This window comes from Orycteropus afer, unplaced genomic scaffold (assembly GCF_000298275.1).
Source record: "Orycteropus afer afer isolate SDZICR_OR568_19922 unplaced genomic scaffold, OryAfe1.0 scaffold00309, whole genome shotgun sequence".
Taxonomy (NCBI): domain Eukaryota; kingdom Metazoa; phylum Chordata; class Mammalia; order Tubulidentata; family Orycteropodidae; genus Orycteropus; species Orycteropus afer.
Window position 1 is genome coordinate 3,958,524 of NW_006921896.1, and position 15,340 is coordinate 3,973,863.

Below are 15,340 nucleotides of genomic sequence, written 5' to 3' on the forward strand. Positions count from 1 at the left end.
CTACTTCCGTAGTGATACTGCCTCGGAAACCCAAGGAGGAGTCGCTATGAGTCGGGGCCGACTCGATGGCAAACAACAACAACAACAACAACAATCACGTCAGTAAGTGAGTGGGCATATTATTTACTTAAATAAAACAAATTTGAAAGTTTAATTAGACAACAGGAGAAATAAAAAGGCAAATGATGGCTCCATTCACTCACAAACATTTACTGGCACCTACAACACATCACAACCAAAGTGCTTGGAAAACAAAGACTAACACAAAGCTTGCTATTCATCCAGTCAGTCAGTCACACTTAGAGCACAGGGCAGAGAAAATGAATAGAGAGACACAGCAGGGCAAGAAGGGAAGAGCTGAAAAATGATGAAAAGCTTGTATATCATGTTTATGTGCTCAGATTGTTATCCTCAAAGAATTCATTTAAGGATTTCAAGCAGAGCAGTTTCTTGTTTGTCTTAGTTCCAAATAAAAACAAAATTGTCACCAAATTCAAACCCAAATTTCTTGATAATAGAACGCATCATTTTAATTATTTATTTATTATTTAATTATTTTTGTTTGAGGTTGGGTCCTGAGGTAGGTGGGCACAGGGTTTGGGGGCTGCATTTCACTTGGGGGCAGCTCTGTTTGAAGGCTGGGCCTGAGACAGGCGGGCATGGGGCTTGACGGTTTTCACTTGGCAGTGACTGTATTTTAAGGCCAGGTCCCAGGGTAGGCAGGCACAGGAGGGTTAGGAACTACTAAGGGAGACAAACTTGTCTGTCAGGTTGTCACCCTGTGGTGGCTTATGTGTTACTGTGAGGCTGGAGGCTATGCCATTGGTATTGCAAAATGCCAGAAGGGTTAACAGTGGTGACAGGTTTCAGTGGAGCATCAAGGCAAAGACAGCCTCGGAAGAAGAAAGAGGCCATCCACTTTTCAAACAACTGGCCAGTGAAAACTTTATGAATAGCAGTGAAACACTGTCTGATATATTACTGGAAAACTTTATGAATAGCCCTGAAACATTGTCCAATATAATACCGGAAGATGAGTCCATCAGGTCAGAAGGCACTCAAAACCGGACTGGGGAAGAGATGACTCTTCAGAATAGAGATGATCTTAATGATATGGGTAGAGCAAATCTTTCAAGACCTCCGTTGGCTGATGTGGCACAACTCCAAATGAGTAGAAACAGATGCAAATATCCATTACTAAATATGGACTGCAAGAAATATCAATTTAGGAAAACTTAAAGTTTTCAAAAATGAAATGGAACACATAAAGATCAATATCCTAGGCCTTAGTGAGCTGAAATGGACTAGTTTGGCCATTATGAATCAGAAAACTGTATGAGGTACTATGCCAGGAATGACAAACTCAAGAGGCATGATGCAGCATTCATTGTCACAAAGACTTTCAAGACCTGTCCTGAAGTACACCACTGTCAGTGATAGGATAATATCCATATTCCTACAAGGAAGACCAATTAATACTACTATTATTCAAATCTATGCATCAACCACCAAAGCCAAAACTGAGCAAACTGAAGATATCTACCAACTTCTGCAGTCTGAAATTGACCAAACATGAAATCAAGATATGTTGATTATCACTGTGACTGTAATGCAAAAAGAAGAGTTACTCATAGTTGGAAAATATGGCCTTGGTGATAGAAGTAACGCTGCAGATTGCATGACAGAATACTGCAAGACTAACGACTTATTCACTGCAAATACCTTTTCTCAACAACGTAAGCAATGGCTATACATATGGACTTCACCAGATGGAATACATCTGTGGCAAGAGGCAATGGAGAAGTTCAATATCTTCAGCCAAAAGAAGGCCAAGAGCTGATTGTGGAACAGACCATCAACTGCTCATATGCACATTCAAGTTGAAGTTGAAAACAAAACAAGTCCACGAGAGCCTAAATATAACTTGATAAATATTTCTTCTGAATTTAGAGACCTTTTAAAAAATAGACTTGATGCACTGAACACCAATGACTGAAAACCAGAGGAATTGTGGGATGACATCAAGAATTATCATCCATTAAGAAAGCAAGAGGTCATTAAAAATACAGGAAAGGAAGAAAAGACCAAAACAGATGTCAGAAAAGACTCTGAAACTTGCCCTTGAGCAGAGAGTAGCTAAAGCAAATGGGAGAAATGACAAGATAAAAGAGGTTAACAGAAGATTTCAAAGAGCAGCTCAAGCAGACAAAGTCAATTACTATACTGAAATGTGCAAAGACCTGGAATTAGAAAACTAAAATGTGCTTGGCATTTCTCAAGCTAAAAGAATTGAGGAAATAATTTAAGCCTTGAGTTGCAATACCAAAAGATTCTATGGGCAAAATATTGAATGATGCAGGAAACATCAAAAGAAAATGGAAGAAATACACAGAGTCACTGTACCAAGAATTGGTCAATGTTCGTTCACCCATTTCAGGAAGTGGCATATGATTAAGAACCAATGGTGTTGAAGGAAGAAGTCGAAGCTGCACTGAAGGAATGGGTAAAAAATAAGGTTCCAGGAATTGACGGAATACCCATTCAGATGTTTCAACAAACAGATGCCCTGCTGGAGGCATTCACTCGGCTATGCCAAGAGATTTGGAAGACAGCTACCTAGACAACTGACTAGAAGAGATCCATATTTGTACCCATTCCAAAGAAAAGTGATCCCAGAGAATGTGGAAATTATTGAACAATATCATTAATATTACATGCAAGTAAAATCTTGTTGTTGTTATGCGCCGTCAAGTCAGACCCGACTCATAGCGACCCCTCCTTGGGTTTCCGAGGCAGTATCACTACAGAAGTAGATTGCCCCATCTTCCTTCTCAGGAGTGGCTGGTGGGTTAGAATTGCCAGCTTTGGGGATGGCCTCTAACTTGTGGCATGCTTGAATCCTGCATGTAGCCATGTAATTGTTCAGCAGCCTGCCATGCTCTGCTGACCTTGAGACTTTCAATGGACTTGAATTAATGGCCTGCTGGTGGTTTGGTAACATTGGGACTGTGCCATTTTATCTGTCGACCTTGGGCTTGTTAGCCTCAGCTGCCTGAGTGATGAGATGCCTCAAGCTTCAGTGGGCCAGGAGCAAGGGCCAGGAGCTCCAATCTTCGGAGCTGAAGCCCAAGGTCGAGGAGCTTTCACACAGCCTCTAGAGCCTGGACTTTGAACTTGGACTTAAAGCCTTCAAACTGTAAGAGAATAAACTCCTGCTTGTTAAGGCCATCCCATTTGTGGCATATTTCTGCCAGAGTGGCATTAGGTACCCAGAACACCTCTTCAATATCTTTCATTATTTTCTTCCTCCCATTTTCACTGCTACTAATCTATTTAGAAGAGCTCATCACTTAATATATGCATTACTGGTAATAACATAGCAGAGTAGAAAGAACATTAACCTAAGAGTACATTTTAAAGCTAGACTCTACCACTTGTGGGCTTTGTACTGCCTTGGACCATTTCTAAGCCTTTAGTTTTCTCATCTGTATAACGAAAGAGTTAAAACTCAAGGTCTCTTTAAAGTCTACCATTTCAAAACAACTTGACCCACAATCATCAAATGCACTCCCCCAACTACTATTTGATCCACCACAGATAAAAGTAAGCTAATCAGATGCTAACTTTCAAGTCTCTGGCTTCTCTTTTCTGCTTTTTATCCCTTTACTGGTATTACATCCCTGTTTCAAATGTTTCACACCTTCCTATTTTTAGCCAGCCTCACCAAAACGGAAAAGAAAATGACAGTGTCATTAATATTTGTGACTTAAGGTCATTCATAACAATATACTAACTCTTCCTATCATATTTAAATCATAAAGGTTCTAAAGGGATTTTATAGATTGACAGATGATGTGGTAGTAAGGTTATGTGTCCACTTGACCAGGCCTGATTTTGAGTGGCTGGGCAGCTGGATGTAGTTATTCCCCATAATGAGAATGGTAATCAACTCCATGGTGGAATATGCTGCGAGCAGCTGAGTAGCTACCTCAGTGATGTGGTCTGCTTCCAGTATATAAGAAGCTGCTTCAGGAATGATCCGGGGTGGTTTTTTTTTTTTTTTTTGGCACATCTGGATCTTGCATTTGGCCAAGACTTTTATCTCAGTGGCCTGCCATGTTATCTGCTGATCTTGAGACTGTTTCTGGACTTGAACTGTGTTGCTTGATAATATTGGGACTGTGTCATATACTTGTCGACCTTAGATTTGTCAGCATCAGCAGCCAGCAGCTGTCTGAGTTAAGAAAGCCTCCAGCTTCAGTGAGCCAGGAGCAAGAGGTAGAGCTGAAGCCCAAGGTCAAGGGTCTTTCACCCAGTCCCTAAAGCTGGCACTTTGAACTCAGAATTCTAGCCTCCTAAACTGTAAGAAAATAAACTTCTGTTTGTTCAAACCGTCCATTTGTGGTATTTTTCAGTTAGACCAGCCCTAGAGAACCAAAACAGATGGGTAGGTAGGCAGGAAGGAAGGAAGGCAGGTATACTGAAGGAGTGAAGAGAGGAAGGGCAGAAAAAAGGAAGGAAGGAAAGAAGATAAAATTTGGAATGTGAGATAAAATTCCCTTTGGGAAGAGAATCTGAAAGTACAAATAAGAGAATAAAAGAGGGTAAATATTAGTACCTCTCCCAGTAACTTGAAAACAAGGGAAATAAATTGCCTTCCTAGAGTTAAACTATGAAATTATTAGTATATATCAGATCAGAGAAAAACAAAGTCTCCTAGAAAAGGAAAGTCCCTAAATTACTGAAACTAAAAATATAATAAAATAAAATAACAATAGGGAAGGTATGTGCATTATCTAAAGAAGGAAAATAACAATTACATGTGAGTAGGGAGTTCGTTAGTGAAGAAATCTTAAAAGTCTTGGGGATTAAAAAAATGACTATTCTAGATACACTGGATAGATGATTTTTATAGAGAGAGCTAAGTCTATCTAAACATTAGATTCACCTACCTTTTCTTCTGATTCATGCTCAACAAAAGACTTTCTGAATTATGATTTGGTTTATTGAATAGGTTTACATCAAGAAAGAATGCCTTCCATAACATACTACACAGAACCAGTATTCCATATCCTACTTGGCCAAGTAGCAATTGGAATCTTAAAAGCTTGCAAACAGCCATGCAGATCCAAAAATGGGTCTCTCCTTGTCCAGAGCAAAGAATGAAGAAAAGCAAAGATTCATGGAAACAAAGTCCAAGGGACTAGTACACCATACGATCTGCAGCCCATATGACTATGACACCAGAAAAACTAGATGGTTCCTGGCTAACATTGTCAACCACTCAAAGTGGGATCTATGTAGAAGATCCTGGATAGAGAGGGAGAACAATGTGGAACAAAACTCAAAATCATTTAAAAAAAGGGGGGGGCACACACCAGATTTGCTGATCTGATAAAGTCTGGTGGAACCCCTAGCTATCCTTCAGGTCAGGAAGTGAACCCATTCTTGTGACTCCCAGCCAAACAAAAGACAGGCATATGAGCTCTGGTAGCCTAGTGCCTAAGGCACTCGACTGCTAACCAGAAAGTTGGTGGTTCAAACCCCAGCCACTCCTCGGAAGTAAGGTTGGGCAATCTACTTCCATAGTGATACCACCTCGGAAACCCAAGGAGGGGTCGCTATGAGTCGGGTCCGACGCAACAGCAAAATAGCAACAACAATAATGAGCTGAACATTTACATTAGGTAGATGCACTCCTTGGAGAGAACAATCATAGGAGAATAGAAGGGCTGTGTATGCACAGGGAGACAGCTCAGGGGGCAGGAATACATGGGAGGGACGGACACAGGGAAAAGGTAACTATGGGGAGGAAGTGGGAGGAGAGATGCTGCATTGTGGGAAATTGCAGTCAATGTCATGAGACAAAGTATATGTGAACTGCTATATGGAAGATACATTTGCTCTGTAAACTTTGACCCAAATCACAATAAAATTAAAAATGAAAGAATGCCTTCACCCTGTTCTGAAACTGAAACCTTCAGTGGCTCTAGTTCATACTCCTTAACGTCCACCCTTAAAATCCTCTACAAAATTAATTTTAGTGCCTAAGGCATCTGACTGCTAACCAGAAGGCTGGTGGTTCAAACCCACCAGCCACTCCTCAGAAGGAAGATAGGGCAATCTACTTCCATAGTGATACCACCTCAGAAACCCAAGAAGGGGTCACTATGAGTTGGATCCGACTCGATGACAGTGAGTTTTTTGAGATTTATTCTACTAGAGTCTTCTGTTTCAACCAAACTAATCTTCTCACTGTCCCTCAATACTCAATACTTAGGCTTACTCTTATGCCTCCATCAAAGATTCACACTTGACACAAGTCTACCTCCTCCATAATGCCATTCTTGGGTGCTCCAGTTTATGATTCTCCACTTTCAACTTTCTAAGGCATTCTGTATCACTCATTTTACTCAATCATGTGACATATTTTCTTATCTCATATTTTCCATGTTGCAAATGAAGTCATAGCTCTTCAATTACAGGTAGCCAAAACTTAAGATTCTATCTTATTTTTCAAATCCTTCAAAGGACCTACTCAATACGGAGAACATGCTCAATAACTACATGGTGAATTAACTTTGTCTGATGATGCCTATTTCTCATACAATACAAAATTACAGCTTTAAACTTACGCTACTATAATTTCTTTGCAGAAAATCACTTCAAAGTATAGATTGTGTGTATGAATGTATATGATTACAGTCTGCATTTTTCTGATCACTTCGTTCTTTACTTCTGAAATGTTTCATTTGGTTCTTACCTGGTTATGATGGGATCTGCAGCATGATTTGGGCCCCATCGCCCCAAAAGCCCCCGGCCAACCAGTCCTGTCCGTCCTGCAGGATTTCTGGGAGAGGAAAAACAATCAACTGAATGTGTTCTTCTTTTTTAACCCAATTTGACATGTCCCAAAAGAAAAAGTAAGAAAAACAGGGGGATAATAAAATCTCCTCACAAATCCAGGAGTACTATCACATTATCTGGCACTAAATCCATTTCTAAAGTTCTGCAATATAAAAGTTTATTTCAGCTGTTACTATACTTCTAAATTCAAACTACAACCCTTTGAACTTGGAAGATGAAATGCTTTGCGTAAGTATAAAGCTGAAATGCATCTGCATTTCATCATCTATCTCTACAACAGTGACAATTTATTTTTCAGGATACACTTCTCTTCACTTTCTCATCATCTTTTCCTACTTCACGCTCCAATTCTCCCCATTTTTCATTGCATTTTTAAGTCCATTTTCCCCAGTGGGCACAGCATTTTTATATGATGTAGCATATCATAAAATATTATTTAATATTTCATAGATTTCAAGAGTAAGCATATTTCAGAGTAAGCAATTTTGTAAAACTATCAACTTAGCATTTAACCTAATGCCATAATCCAATGCAAACAAGACTGTCAGATAAACATATCAAAACTCATCCCTAAGTAATTTTCTTCCAGTTAAGTCTCCAAATATTCAATTTTCATTACATACCAGTTAAATGTCCTACCTGTTATCTTACCTATTTAATATTGTATTTTTTGTCTTCCCACTATATGAAGGTATATAAACAACTTGTCGAAAATGTTTTGATACCTTGTTTTACTCTGTCCTTTCTTATAACTCTTATTATAATTAAAGGAGGGAAATTTTATATTACTTGGTAGTAGATTCAGACAATTTTCAGCAACACTTGCAAATAAAGACAGAAAGACAAAACATCTGTCCAACTGATTGTAATGCTATTTTTCAAACCTACAGAAGAGGCAGGGTGGCCAGCAACAATGTTTTATTTCATACAACCACAAAGCTCTGAGTATGAATGATCAAAGCCAATATTAAGAGAAAATGTTAGGTGGTGTGTGTGTGTGTGTGAGAGAGAGAGAGAGAGAGAGAGAGATTTGGGTGGTGCAAATTTACAAAGCATATTCATGTCTCAACAGTTCATGTACATTTAGTTTCACAGCCCTGTTTACAATCCCCTACCATAAAAAGTTCTCCTCCCACCTCATCCCTGGGACTACCCCTTGCCTGTGACCTTATCTATACATTCCTGTTTGTCCAGCTTTCCCTCCGTGTGAATGCTGCCCTTCTGATGTCTCATGGCTGACTGACCTAAGGGATGCATCTCCCTGGGGTAGGTGTTCTGCTTATAGGTCTTTCTACTGTTTGGCTGAGAGCTAATCCATGGAAGTGACTATACAGTTCCATGCCCAAAGGATAATCTGGGGCCACAGTCTCAGAGGTTCCACCAGTCTCCATCTGATCAGTAATTCTGTCATTTTTGTGTTTTTTAATTTTGTTCCACATTTTTCCTCCCACTCTACCCAGGATCTCCAATTCTCATCTCTTTCCAAGTGGTTGGCATTGGTAGTCAGGCACCATCTAGTTTTTCTGGTCTCAGGGTCATGATGGCTAAAGTCTCCATCGTCCATCATATCCTTGGATTCTTTCCAAATGACTTTGATTTTCTTCACTCTACTTTGCTCCAGATGAAGGAAGACCAATAGTTCCATCTTACATGGTCGCTCAAATGTTTTTAAGACTCCAGTCACTACTCACCACAGCAGGATGATGCAGAACAAGATTTTTATTTACTATGTTATGCCAATTGAGTGTGATGTCCCCGAGACTATGGTCCTGAGCCTGCAGGCCCAGTGACTCTCGCCCTCAACGTGTTTGGTCGCCTCTGAGAAGCTACTCCAACCTCATCCCCTGTTCCTCCTGTAATGCATATGGATGTTTTTGTAGTACAAGTATATATCTAAGATTATCTTCAGCCAAATCTATCCTTGGTCGTGGGTATATTCCTGTTTGCCTACCCACACTTGATCTTCTCACCTGTCTATGCACTTATCCACACCCTAATGTTTATTGCCATTGATAATGCAGTATTTTGCAATGTAATAGTATTTGCCTTTGTTCTCTTTATCTCTGGGGCAAATTATTGTGTCCTCCTTTTCCCTATTATCACTGTATTGGTCACATACTATTGTTATATTGCCTTTCATTTCACCCAAATCACCAAAATTTCTTAACTAGTCAGAAATATTCCCTCCCCTTCCCTCTTATCCCCAGTAACCAACAAGGTAAATTTCCTTCCCTGCATAAACCTTTTCTTGACGTTTTACAATAAAGGGCTCATACAACATTCATCCTTCTGTAACTGACTTACTTCACTCGGCATAATGTCCTCCAAATTCATCCACATTATGAAGTGATTCATACATTTTTCATTATTCTTTAATGTTGCATATTTCACTGTATGAATGTACTATAGTTTGGTTATTCATTCATCTGTTGATGGGCACTTAGGTTGTTTCCATCTCTTTGCTACAGTGAACTGTGCTGCAATGAACATGGGTGTGAATATGTCGATTCGTGTCCTGGATCTCACCTCTTTAGGATATATTCCCAGTAATGGAATTGCTCAGCCAAACAGAATTTCTATTTTCAATTTTCTAAGGAAATGCCATACAATATTCCACAGTGACTGTACCATTTTACAGTCCCACCAGCAATGTATGAGTTCCAATCTCTCCACACCCTCACCAGCATTTGTTATTTTCTGTCTTCTTGAATTTTTCTACTATTGCTGGGGTGAGATAGTATCTCATTGTTGTTGCTTTGATATAAATCTCTCTAAACCCACCAGCCACTCCTCAGAAGGAAGATTGGGCAATCTACTTCTGTAGTGATACTGCCTTGGAAACCAAAGGAGGGGTTGCTGTGAGTCGGATCCAACTCGTGAGCATTAATTCACGTTTGTTGGCCATATATCTCCTTCAGTGAAGTGTCTGTTCACATCCTTTGCCCATTATTGAGTTGGGTTGTCTGGCTTATTGGTGTTGAGGTGTTCTGAAGTTTCCTATAAATTTCAGTGAAAAGTCCCTTGTCAGATATGTCATAGCCAAATATTTCTTCCCAATCTGCAGGTTCTCTTTTTACCATTTTAAGTAAGTCTTTCAATGCACTTAAGAATTTAATTTTTAAAAGGTCCCAGTCATCTAGTGTCTCTTCCAGTACTTGTGCATTTTGGGTTATGCTTGATAGTCTATTTATCCCATAAATTAGGACCCCTAGGTTTGCCCCTATTTTATCTTTCATGAACTTTATGGTATGGGGTTTTACATTTAACTCTTTAATACATCTTGAGTTCATTTTTGTGTATGATGTGATATGGATCTTGTTTCATTTTTCTCCAAGTGGATATCCAATTTTGCCAACACTATTTGTTAAAGAGGCTTTCTCTCCTCCATTTAATGGGTTTTGGCCCTTTGTCAAAAATCAGCTGTCCACGGATGGGTCTATTTCTGGGTTCTTGATTCTGCCACTGGTCTATCTGTCTTCGTTGTACCAATACCACAGTTTTGATTACTGTGGCTATATAATATGTTTTGAGATTAGAAAGTATGAGACCTCCTATTTTATTTTTCTTCTTCACCAGTGCTTTGCTTATCCAAGGTCTTTTTCCTTTCCATATGAAGTTAGTGATGGGTTTTTCCATGTCCTCAAAGAACACTGATGGAATCTGGGTTGGGATTGCATTGAATGTATAGATTGCTTTGGGCAGTACTGACATTTTCACTATATTCAGTATTCCTATCCATGAATATGGCTTGTTCTCCCATTTACAAAGGTCTCTTGTAGTTTCTTGCAGTAGTGTTTTGTAGTTTTCTTTGTATAGGTCTTTTGTGTCCCTATTTATTCGTAACTATTTTATTTCTTTGCTAGCTATTGTAAATGGTATTATTTTCCTTATTTCCTTTTCAGAGATCTCGTTGTTGATGTGGAGGAATCCAACTGATTTTTGTATGTTGATCTTGTATTCTGTCACTGAGCTAAATCTCTCAATCAGTTCCGGTAGTTTTCTTGCTGAGTTTCTTGGGTTTTCTACGTATAAGATCATGTCATCTGCAAAGAGAGACAATTCTACTTTTCTCTGCTAATTTGGATGACTTTTCTTTCTCTTTCTTGCCTTACTGCCCTGACCAGGACATCCAATACAATGTTAAATAAAAGTGGTGATGGAGGCCATCCTTGTCCTGCTCCTGTTCACAATGAGAATGCTCTCAATCTTTCTCAACTGACAATAATGTTGGCTGTTTGTTTTACGTATATGTCCTTTATTATGTTGAGGATTTTTCCTTCTATTCCTATTTTGCTGTGAGTTTTAAACAGAAATTGGTGTTGAATTTTATCAAATGCCTATTCTGTAACAACTGATAGGATCATGTGGTTCTTTTCCTTTGTTTTATTTATGTGATGGGTTATACTGATTGTTTTTCTGCTGTTGAATCATCCATGCATAACTGGCATGAATCCCACTTGGTCATAATGTATTATTTTTGATACGTTATTGGATTCTGTTGGCTAGGATTTTGTTAAAGATTGTTGCATCTGTATTTATGAAGGATATCGGTCTGTAGTTTTCTTTTCAGTGGTGCCTTTCCCTGGTTTTGATAGCAGTGTTATGCTTGCTTCATAGAATGAATTTGGGAGAATTCCATATTTTTCTATGTTCTGGAATAGTGTGAGTAGCATAAATGTCCGTGCTTCTCTGAATGTTTGATAGAATTCTCCAGTGAAGCCGTTTGGGCCGACTTTTGGGGGGTATTTAGGGATCTGCTCAATTTCTTCTTTTGTTATGGGTCTGTTCAAGGAGTCTATCTCAGACTGAGTTAGTTTAGGTTGATCTTGTGCTTCTAGAAGTAAGTTCATCTCTTCTAGGTTTTCGAATCTGTTGGAGTACAGTTCTTCATGATATTATTTTATCATTTTTATTTCAGTTGGTTCTGTTGTGATGTCACCCTTTTCTTTTATTATTCATGTTATCTGCATTTCCTTTCTTTTCCCTTGCCAGTGGTTTGTCCATTTTGTTAATCTTTTTGAAGAACCAGCTTCTAGTTGTGTTGATTTTCTCTATAGTTTGTTTTATTTCTGATGATCTTTATTTTTCCCTTTGTTCTGGATACTGTTTTCTTGTTGATCTTTTTCTAATTGTTAAAGTTTTTAAGACAGACAAGTAACGATTTTGGTTCTTTCTTTTTAGATGTGTACTTATTGCTATAAATAGACCTTGGAGTATTGTTTTTGCTGTGTCACAAAGGTTCTGGTAAGTTGTTTTTCCATTCTCATTTGTTCCTAGGAATTTTTTTTGCACACTTTATTTCTTCCGTTTCCTAGCACTTTTGAGCAGTATATTGTTCTGCTTCCACGTATTTGATTTTTTTCCTTGGTCTTCCTATTATTGTACTTGTATAGCATTGTGATTCAAGAAGATGCTTTGTTTTTAAATTTATTGAGGCTTGTTTGGGTGGCATAACATATGATCTATTCTGAAAAATGATCCATATGCACTGGAGAAGAACATTGTGCTCTGTATATGTCTATGAGATCAAGCTGGTTGTATTGTTGAAATCTTCTGTATCTTTCTTGGAGTTTTTTCTAGTTGTTCTGTTCTTGCTCAAGAGTGGTATGTTAAAGTTTCCTACTACTTTTGTAGAACTGCCTGTTATTCCTTTCAATTCAGTTAATGTTTGCTTTATGTATTTTACAGTTCTTCCATTGGGTGCATAGATACTTATTATGGTAATGTCCTCTTTGTCAATTGACAGTTTTAACATCATGGAATACCCTTCTTTGTCCCTTATGCTGGTTTTTCACCTTGAAGTCTATTTTATCAGAAATTAGTATTGGCACTCCTGCTCTTTTATAGTTGCCATTACCTTAATATATTTTTCCATCCCTTGATTTTTACTTTATCTTTGTATCTAAGGTGGGTCTCTTGTAGACAGCATATTGATGGGTCTTCTTTTCTTGGTGTTTGACTGCTAATCAGAAGGCTGTAGGTTCAAACCCACCAGCCACTCCTCAGAAGGAAGATTGGGCAATCTACTTCTATAGAGATAGTGCCTTAGAAACCCAAGAAGGGGTTGCTATGAGTCAAATCGACTTGACAGCAGTTTTTTCTTTCTTTTTCTATTTTTATCCAATGTGCCACTCTCCTCTTGACTGCTGCATTTAGTCCATTCACATTCAGTATAATCAATGATTACGTAGGAGCTCTGGTGGCATAGTGCCTAAGGCATCTGACTGCTAACCAGAGAGTTGGTGGTTCAAACACATCAGCCACTACTCAGAAGGAAGACTTGGCAATCTACTTCCATAAAGACACCAACTTGGGAACCCAAAGAGGGGTCACTATAAGTCAGAACCAACTCGATGGCAGTGAGTTTGCTTTTTTTTTTTATAAATTTACTGCTGTCATTCTCTTTTGGTTTTTGTTCTGTTGTTGATTTTTTTGTTCCAAATATTTTTCTGTACTGGGTTCATTTTTATATCAAGTATTTTTTCTTTTCTTCATTTTGTGTTTACTAAGCCCTTGTCATTTTCTTCTTCTTTGGTTAGAAGGATTATTCATTTTTCTCATGGTTATCCTGAAGTAAATTCTTATCTCCCAAAGTTTGGAACAGGCTGTTCTATATATTGCTCTGATTTCCTCTCCATTTCAAAGTTTTATTATTATAACATTCCCACTATTTGTGTTGTTGTTGATGTCATTTAAAGATTACTCCTCTATTTCCATTTTTTGTGAGCTTATTTTGAGAATCTTTTTTCAAGGTTGGTTTCCAGGTGGTGGTGTCAAGTGTCTTGATTTTTTTTCTTGTTCTCTGTTGCGGGTTTTCTGTTGGGAGGTGTGGTAGTTGTTTGTGTGTCTGCTTGGCTAGGCCTGGTTGAGTGACTGGGAAGCTGGTGGTAGTTATTCCCCATGATGACACTGGCAATCAACTCCATGGTGGGATCTACCACAAGTAGCTGAATAGCTGCCTTTGGGATGTGGTCTGCTTCATGTATATAAAGAGAAGTCTTAGGAATGGTCTCTAGCTTGTAACATGTTTGGACCCTGCATGTAGCCATGTTATTGCTCAGCAGCCTACTATGCTCTGCCAACCTTGGGACTTACAATGGACTTAAGTTAATGGCATGCCATGTGGATTGGTAACATTAGGACTGTGCCTTTTTACTTGTCATCCTTGGGGCTTCTCAGCCTCAGCAGCCAGCAGCTATCTGAGTGAGGAAATACCTCTAGCTCCAGTGGGCTGGGAGCAGGAGGCAGAGCTGGATCCCAAGGTTGAGGGGCTTTCACCCAGCCCCTAGAGCCTGGCATTTTGAACTTGGACTTAAAGCCTCCAAACTGTAAGAAAATAAACTCCTGTTTGTTCAAGCCATCCCATTTGTGGTATATTCTTGTCAGAGTGGCACTAGGTAACCAGAACAGAAGGACATCCTTTAGCATTTCTTGTAGGGTTGATGTGGTTTTCACACATTCACTTAATTTGTTTTTCTGGGTATGTCTTAGTTTCACCCTCATATTGGAGAGACAGTTTGGCTGGGTATATAATTCCTGGTTGGCAAATATCTTCCTTCAAGGTTCTGTCTATGCCATTCCATTGCCTTCTTGATTGCATAGTTTCTGCTGAGAAATCAGAGCTGTCTTATTGGATGCCCATTGTAGGTAACATTTTGTTTTTCCCAAGCTGCTCTCAAGACTCGTCTTTGGTTTTGAAAAGTTTGACTGTGATATATCTTGGTAAATTTCTCTTGGGGTCTATCCTGCATGAAGTTCACTGAGCTTCTTGGATGGGTATCTTTTCCTCTTTCATGATATAGGGAAAATTTTCTGTTAGCAAGTCTCTTACAATTTTCTCAGGTTTTTTTTTTTTTTTTTCCTGCCTCCTTTTATTCTGGAATTCCAATTAGACACGTGTTCTTTTCCTATCATCCCATATAACTCTTAGGTTTTCTTCATTTCTCTTGAATCTTTCTTCTGATTTTTCTCATATAAGCTGACATCAGGGGATTTGTCTTCTAGCTGGGAAATACGTTCTTCAGCCAGTTCTAGTCTACTCTTTTGTCCTTCCAATGTGTTATCTATCTTGGCAATTTTGTTCATCTTCTGGATTTCTAACTGCTGTTCTGTATGATTTCCAATTATGTATTTATTTCACCATTTTGCTCTTGAATGATTTTCCTGAATTCTTCAAAGGTATTATCTGTCTTCTCCTTGCTTCTGTTTATGGTCTGCTTCTGTTTATGGTCTCCTTGCACTCTTGGAGAAATACATGTGTGTGTGTGTACATACATACACACACACACACACACATATATATATATTTGTTGTTGTTGTTAAGTGCTGTCGAGTCGTTTCCGACTCATAGCGACCCCATGCACAGCAGAACGAAACACTGCCCAATCCCGCGCCAGCCCCACAATCCCTGCTATACTAGAGCCCATCATCACAGCCACCGTGTCAATCCATCTCGTTGAAGGCCTCCCCCTTT

General features: G+C 38.9%; 1 protein-coding gene across 1 annotated transcript in view; it reads right to left on the reverse strand.

Moving 5' to 3' along the window:
• NUDT9 (nudix hydrolase 9) overlaps window positions 1-15,340 on the reverse strand; it is a 45,267-nt gene that overhangs the window by 13,081 nt on the left and 16,846 nt on the right. The window contains exon 3 of the mRNA XM_007951714.1: window positions 6,764-6,850. Within this exon, the coding sequence (XP_007949905.1) occupies window positions 6,764-6,850 (87 nt within the window). The remainder of the gene's footprint in view (window positions 1-6,763; window positions 6,851-15,340) is intronic.